Source organism: Hemitrygon akajei, chromosome 6 (assembly GCF_048418815.1).
Source record: "Hemitrygon akajei chromosome 6, sHemAka1.3, whole genome shotgun sequence".
Taxonomy (NCBI): Eukaryota; Metazoa; Chordata; class Chondrichthyes; order Myliobatiformes; family Dasyatidae; genus Hemitrygon; species Hemitrygon akajei.
This window is the reverse complement of record NC_133129.1, coordinates 64,360,007-64,368,286: the sequence shown is the minus strand read 5'-3', so window position 1 is coordinate 64,368,286 and position 8,280 is coordinate 64,360,007. Positions and strand designations below refer to the sequence as shown.

Sequence of the window (8,280 nt, the reverse complement as noted above, 5' to 3'; positions counted from 1 at the left end):
GGTTATCAAGAACCTTGAATCAATGAATCAGGAACAGACAAAATGCCTGGATGATTGGCAACAGTGTGTACCACTGTGAAGTGTTTCCAACATCAACTGCCTCATCACCCACTTGTGCAAGAGATCATCAGTCATGGCCAAACTCACAAGACTGGCATAAAAGCAGGACAGCTTTGATCCACAGAGAATCCGTAAGTGCTGCATCATTTGCTGTAAGCTGCTTCCATCAATCCTCAATAAAAGTAAAACTATTCAATGAATGTTCAATAACTTAGCAGAGACATGACGACATTTTGTGGGCAGCAAACAAAACTACTACCTATTCTGTTAATTATACTTTTTCTGGACTACAATCACTGCAATCCACAGCTTGGGACGTGTGGTTTCGAACCAGCTGTATGACCTGCTGTTTTTGTGTTATTCAGCTAACTGGACTCTCGAGAATGCAGACACAGCTGCAGTGGCCATTGCTGGAGTGGACTTGGGGCCTGATAGAAGCAGCGGCGCCCGGGTCCGAGAGTGGAAAACGAACTCATGTTTAATCAATTGAAGTGCCAAGCCAGATTAAAAGATCAGGGCATTGAGGCCGAGGGCAAGGGACCAGCTTGTGTTCAGCTCATTACTACAAGCCGCTTTACTCACCTTGGCGCTAAACTGGCTCCGTGGTTGTGGCCTGTAGTCTTCGGACTCTTCGTCTGGCTGCGGTGTTAAACTTGATCCCTGGCTGTGGAATCACTTTTCAGGACCCAGCAGTTCATATTCTGTGTGATACCTGTATGCACGATTTGTTCTGTTTTTGCACATTGGGTATTTGACATTCTTTGTAGTGTGGGTTGTTCTTTAAATGGGTTCTATTGTGTCTCTTTGTTTCGTGACTGCCTGCAAGAAGACAAATCTCAAGGTTGTATATGGTATATATGCTTGGAGAATAAAAAATGTACTTCGTACTCTGAAGTCCAAAAAATGAAATAACTGCGTTTTGTAGCAATATATTTTAATAGTATTTGTTTTGATCGGGTGGGGAAGGAAACTGATTTCAATTTTCAGTGATGGTTTACAGTATGATAATTGTACATAGTCATTGTGTGATATTGTACCCTAAACTACAACATGAGGATAAAACACAGCTCTCCTATTTGCTAACCCAAATAACACGGCATGCAAGAATAACACGCTGGTTCTTTATAAAACACAACAATATTGTTAACACAGGCAGATAAACGTAAGAAAGGATCTCTTTGTTTTTGCGCTTCCCCTGTTTTTGGTAATGTTTTGCCAGCACGTAGGTAGGAAGGTGTAAGGCGTGGGCAGCTGGGACAAACAGAATAACTACAGATTCTCTCCTGGCCGCTTGGGTGGCGGCGACGGGCCGTGCTCAGGTGATGACTGTGGGTCCCTTGCGGCCTGTCCGCTCGTGGATATGTGACAGCTTCAGTGCAATGGCAATGAGCGGCCCCAGCACAACCTGTGAGAGTGAAGCAGAAGCCACTGTAAATGCTGAACCATGCTCCTTCTTCCCTCTAACTCACACCCTCCATCCCCCAAACCTCCACCCTCGCCACATCTCAATATTCACTGCCATCAAACTTGCCCACACTCCAGAAGTTTTCCTATCTGGCGACTCACCTCCAAGCAAGGACACACACACACACACACACACACACACACACACACACACACACACACACACACACACACACACACACTCACGCACACACACACACACACACGCACACACACACACACACACACACACACACACTCACGCACACACACACACACACACACACTCGCACACTCGCACACACGCACACACGCACACGCACACACACACACTTTGACTCACCTTGTTCCTGCTGACTATGATGTCTGCTTGTTGCCTATGCTAATCCTATTTGCCTTCATTATGTCTGTATCCCTCTACAACTCTCCTAATTACCCGTCCAAACGCATTTTAAATCTTAAATAATATATATCTGACTCTTCCACTTCCTCTGACAGCTCATTTCAGGTAATCATCACCCTCTGTATGAAAAGCTTACACCTCAAATCCCTTTTGAATTTCTTTCCTCTCCACCTTAACCTGTGCCATCTAACTCTAGATTTCTGTGCCCTGAGATTGTACTATTCCCCTTGTCGTTTGTAAATCCCTACAAGTTACCTCTCAGTGTCCCATGGTCCAGTTTATCTAATTTCTCCTCCATTCCAGGCAACGTCCTGGTGAATCTCTTCTGCAAAGTCTCTATTGCTTCCACATCTTTCTTACAGTGTGATGCCCACGACTGTACATAACACACCAAAAACTCCCCATCTCTAATCTTTGGATCTACCATCGATTTTAACCAATAGTATCACTGGATACTATTCTCCTCTGGTTTATTTTGATATGAACTATTGGCTTAGTCAAATTTCAACACAGCAGAATACATTTATAAGTAATCATGAATAACAAATCATGTTTAATTGTAGTTGCCAAAGGCTCAGAAATTGAATTGGTCACCAATCCTCCTTCAGGAACGGGCTGGAGTACCACATCAGTCACACACAGGTGAGCTCACTTCCTTGTGCAACATCACATTGTTCTGAAGATAAAATGCTTCCATAGAATTGTAGCTTCTTAAGCAAATTGATTTAAAGAGGTCTTCCTGAAGAGGGTTGCAGTTCATTGCAGGAAATATACTATACCTTACCAGGAATTCCACCACAACCTCTCAGTAGCCCGGGAAAAGTCGTCCCATCAAATTCATCAGACTTTGCCTACAATCTTAGGCCATAAATATTCAGCAGACCACCACCAAACCCCACTAACCATCATGCTAGTGTCCGATCCAAGGTCAAGGAAGATACTGTTAAAATCCCAATATCCCCACTTTGAATCCAGCGCAGGCCTCAACTTCTGGAGAACCCTTTCTCCCTATGGATCCCCAGAACAAAATGGCTCCCTTGTTCACCATCCTTCTCTCCTGCAATTACCCTTTAATGTTCCTTATTTTAAAACGTTTAATTATAAAAGGTTGCCCCAGCATTTAATTTGGCTCCTTATTTTGTCTCCATGCTGCCCTCGTGTGGTGGATGATGGAAATGTTCAGACTATGTATTTTTTCAGAGTAACAGGAAGGTGGAGCAATTTTCCATCAATAGTCCCTTTCATTTTGAAATGGCCTGAGTTATCCACCTGGAAGCAGAGATATTCAGTGTTCATTGCTGGGATTTTCTGTAACATCTTTCACAGGCTAGGAGGCTGAGGGGTGAGTTTCCTTTGCAACTGGATCCTTGACTTTCTGACCAACAGACTGCAATCAGTAAGGATAGGCAGCAACACTTCAGCCTTGATTATTCTTAACACTGGTGCTCCGCACGAGGCATTCTTTGCCCACCCCTCACTCAGCTCCCTGTACACTCACAACTGCATGACCAGTGTCTGATCTAAGTCCATCCACACTTTGGCAGATGATACAAACGGGGTGAGCTATATCTCACATAATGAGTCAGAGCACAGGAAGGAGAAAAGAACGTAGTGACATGGTGTCATGACAACTGTTTTGAATGTCAGCAAAACAAATCAGTTCCCCTCCATGGACTCTCGTCGCCTCAGTTTATCAGGAACCTCCACCAACCCAGACATTCTTTCCTCTCCCCTTTCCTATTGGACAGAAGATACAGATGTCTGAAAGCATGTACAGTATTGTGTAAAAGTCTTAGACACATGTATAAAACATTCTGCAAAGCAAAGGTGCTTTAAAAATAATGAAATCAAAGGTTTCTAAATATCGAGAGCAGTAAACAGTTAAAAAAAACTACATCAAATCAATATTTGGTGTGGCCACCCTCTGCCTTTAAAATTGTATCAATTCTCTTAGGTACACTATTGTGCAGTTTATAACAAAATGGACTGGTTGGATGTTCCAAGCATCTTGGAGAGCTTTTGCCACAGTTCTTCTGCAGACTTTGGCTGTCTCTCCAGGACTGTCCTGATGATGTTGAGGTCAGGGCTCTGTGGAGGCCATACCATCTTTTGCAGAATTCTGACCTTGGCCATGCGTTTGGGGTCATTGTCCTGCCGCAGAATGAGTCGGGACCGGTCAGACGCCTCCCTGATGGTGTTGTGTGAAGGATGAGAATCTGCTTGTGCTTCTCTGCACTGAGGATCCTCAGCGGATCAGCAACTCCATTCGCAGAAGTGCAGCCCCAAGCCTGTAGGGAACCTGTGCCCATGTCTCACTGTTGGCTGCAGACACTCATCCATATGGCACACTCTAGCTCTTTAACTGCCTCCTGTTCTTGCCAAAAAATTCACATTTTGATTCATTAATCCAGAACACTTGCAGCCATTGCTCAGCAAAACAGTTCTTGTGTTTATATACGTAGCTGAACCTCTTAGCTTTGTTTCCACTTAAAGAGGAATGGCTTTTTGGCAGCAACTCTTCCATGAAGACAAGTTCTGACAAAACTTCTCTGAACTGTAGAGGGATGTACTTGGATTTCTGTGAGTTCAGAGCTGATAATAGTGCCAGACTTCTTCTGATTTTGAAGGGACGTTGGTTTGATGACATCTCATCTGCTGTACTCAGCTTCCATGGCCGACCACTGCATTCCTGGTCCTCAGCCTTGTCCATTACTTGGCGCTTCTTCAGAAGAGATTGGACAGCACATCTTGAAACTCCTAGTTTATGCAAAATTTCTGCTTGAGAGAGACCTTGCTGATGCAGGATGATCACCTTTTGTGTCTTTTGCTCTGCTCACTCTTGCCATCGTGTAAGAATCGATGATTTGAAGGTTAAACTGTCACATCTGCCACAAGATGGGAAACAGTTTCTTCCCTCTGGCCATTAAACTTCTGAACTCCCTGCTGCATTGCATTTGACGTGACGCTGGATAACTTTTAATTTAATTATGCACTTTACTTTATTTATAGATTCATTTGTAGATTTAATTCTTACTTTCCTAAGTTATTGTGAGTAATGTGTTTACACTCGGAGAAATGTGTCGTTTGGCAGAAAATATGTATACAGTTAAACCATAATAAACTTGACCTAACCCTCACCTTTTAGTTTGGTTGTCCTTTGCCCAGTTTGATTCCTTAAACACCCGTTTCTGTTTCAGTTAATTAGTCTAGTTCATTCAACTCATTATGTCATTGATCATTAACATCTGTTTGCTTAATCAAGCACTGGGCTACTTACCTACAAATAAATCAAGTTTTCATTTGAAAAGCGGTCTATTATTTAATATGTTACTTGCTTTAACGAAATACAAAAAAAATCTCTGTAACATTTAATTTTTTTGGAAAATAAATGTTTGGAAATCTAAAATTTGCTCTTTTCTACCGACACATTAATGCAGAAGACAAAAAAAAATAGACATCTAAAACAAAATTAATATAAAAAGTCGAGGGTGCCTAAGACGTTTGCACAGTACTGTACCACCAGGCTCAAGGATAGCTATGGACTATTGAATGGTCTCTAATATAAGATGGATTCTTGATATGCAATATTTCTTTTTATAACCTAGTACCTCATTGTCTCCTTTCTCTGTAACTGCAACTCTTGATTCTGCACTACTATTTTATCTTGTACTACTTCAATAGACAGTTAGAATTAATTGACCCGTCTGGGCGGTGTGCAAAGTAAGTTTTTCATTGTACCTCAATAATAAACGACAATAATAAATCGATTTATCAGTTTACCAATCTATAAAACACATGAGGGGCATAGAGACATAAGAAGTCTTTTCCCCAGGGCAGGGAGGTCTAGAAACAAAAGAGCATAGTCTGAAGGCGAGAGGGGTAATATTTAAAGGGGATCTGGGGGACAACTTCTTCACAAAGGCATGGTGGATACATGAGACAAGTTGTTAGAGGAAGTGGCAGAAGCAGGTATAATTACAATGCACAATCGGTACAAAAACATTTGGACAGATATATGGATGGGAACAGTTCAGTAGGACATAAATTGGTCAGCAGAAACAAGTTGGGCTGAAGGTCCGGTTTCCATGCTATAAACTCGATGTCTTCCTCGTGATGTCCTAAAGAATTTTACAGCCGAAGAAGTAACATAGGACAATGGGTGCCAAATTTTGTGAAGTAACCTCCCATGAACATCCACTTTCTCATAATGCTCAGATAATCTGTTGTGGTATTTTAGTCTGGGAAAGACATTAAATGATAATTCTCCTGCTCTTCTTCAAAATACTGCCCTGGGATCTTTCACCTTCACCTGAGAAAGCAGACAGGGCTTCAGTTTGATATCAGATTCAGAAGGTGGCACCTGCCTTCATTCTACATTGGACTGACAGATTTGATTTATCCGGACAACTTGCTGTTGTTAGATGTGAAACCACAACTTTCTGTCTCAGGTCGGTTACAGGTATGGGCAGAGAAGTGGCAGATTAAATTCACTCTGAGCAAGTGTGAGGTGTTGCAGTTTGGGAGGTGAAAATGTAACAGGAAAGTATCCCATTACTGGCAGGACCCTTAACAGCACAGGTGGATCCTGGGATCCGAAACTCTAGCTCTCCTAAAGTGGCCATGCAAGTAGAGAGGGTGGTTAAGAAGGCATATGCCATGTTTACCTTCAGTAGTCAGGACACAAGATATAAGTTTTAGGATTAGAATTAGGCCAATCGGCCCTCCCTGTCTGCTCTGCCATTCCATTATAGTGAATTTTTTATACCTCCCATCCCCATTTTCCTGCCTGCTCCCTGGAACCTTTACTAATCGAGAATCTATCAAGCTCTGCTTTAAATATACCCAATGACTTGGCTTCTGTAGCAACGAATTACATATATTCACCCTCCTTTGGCGAAAGAAACTCCTCCTCATCTCTTTTCTAAAGGGGCGTCTTTGTATTCTGAGGCTGTGCCCTCTGGTCCTAGACAATTGCACAATATCCTCTCCATGTCTACTGTAACCAGGCCTTTCAATATTTGACAAGTTTCAATGCGACCCCCACTCCCCATTCCTCTAAACTTCAGTGAGTACAGGCCAAAAACCATCAAATGGATATGATAGGGTCTTTTAAGAGACTTTTGGATAGGTACATGGAGTTTTGAAAAATAGAGGCCTAGTACTTTCTGAGGTAGGGACATGTTCGGCACAACTTTGTGGGTCGAAGGGCCTGTATTGTGCTGTAGGTTTTCTATGTTTCTAAGCACGCCTCATAGGTTAACCCCTTCATTCCCAGGATAATTTTTGTGAATCTCCAATGCCAGCATATTCTTTCTTAAATAAGATTTATTGAGTGGGAAAGTCATATTGCAGCTGTATAAAACTTTGGTTAGGGCATACTTAGATGTAAACTCAGTCCGCTCCATCATGGGTACTAGTCTCCCCAGCATCAAGGAAGCTTTCAAAAGGGGATGTCTCAAGAAGACAGCATCCATCATTAAGGACCCCCATCACCAAGGACGCGCCCTCTTCTCATTGCTGCCATCAAAGAGGTGGTACAGGAACCTGAAGACACACACTCAATGTTTCAGGAACAGCTTCATCCGATTCCTGAATGGACAATGGACCCATGAACATTACCTAACATATTTTGTTCTCTATTTTCACTACTTACTTAATTTAATTCTTATATACCGGTATATATTTCTTATTGCAAGTTATTGTTTTATTATTATTATGTATTGCAATGCACTGCTGCTGCAGAACAACAACTGTCACGACATATGCCAGTGATACTGAACCTGATTCCGATTCTGATTCTTGGAGTGTTGACGGCAATTCCTGTTGTCCAATTACAGGAATCGGAACCAAAATCAGAATCAGTTTTAGTTTTCAACTTTCTGCAGCTTCTTCTGAGCCGGTGCAGAGTCCCTCCACACCAGACGGTGATGCAACCAGTTACAATGCTCTCCACGGTACCCCTGTAGCAATTTGCCAGAGTCTTTGGTGACATACCATGCCTCCTCAAACTCCCAATAAAATATAGCCACTGCCCTGCCCTCTTTGTAATTGCATCAATAGGCCGGACCCAGGATAGATTTTCAGAGATGTTGACACCCAGGAACCTGATACGACTCACACTGGTGATCCTTTGGTGAGGACTGGTGTGTGTTCCCTCGACTTCCTCTGCCTGAAGGCACAGCCAATTGCTTGGTCTTACTGACATTGAATACAAGGTTGTTGTTATGACACCACTCAACCAGCTGGTCTACCTCACTGCTGTACGCCCTCTCATCGTCATCTGAAATCCTGCCAGCCATAGTTGTATCATTGGCAAATTTATAGATGGTGTTTGAGCTGTGCCTAGCCACACAGTTGTGGGTGTAGAGAGAGTA

The 8,280-nt window shown here is 42.6% G+C and overlaps 1 protein-coding gene across 1 annotated transcript in view; it reads right to left on the bottom strand.

Annotated features, from left to right (window-relative positions):
- Positions 1-977: 977 nt before the first annotated feature.
- Positions 978-8,280, bottom strand: part of pgm5 (phosphoglucomutase 5) — a 185,593-nt gene continuing 178,290 nt past the window's right edge. The window contains exon 11 of the mRNA XM_073048482.1: positions 978-1,465. Within this exon, the coding sequence (XP_072904583.1) occupies positions 1,376-1,465 (90 nt within the window). The 3' untranslated portion in view covers positions 978-1,375. The remainder of the gene's footprint in view (positions 1,466-8,280) is intronic.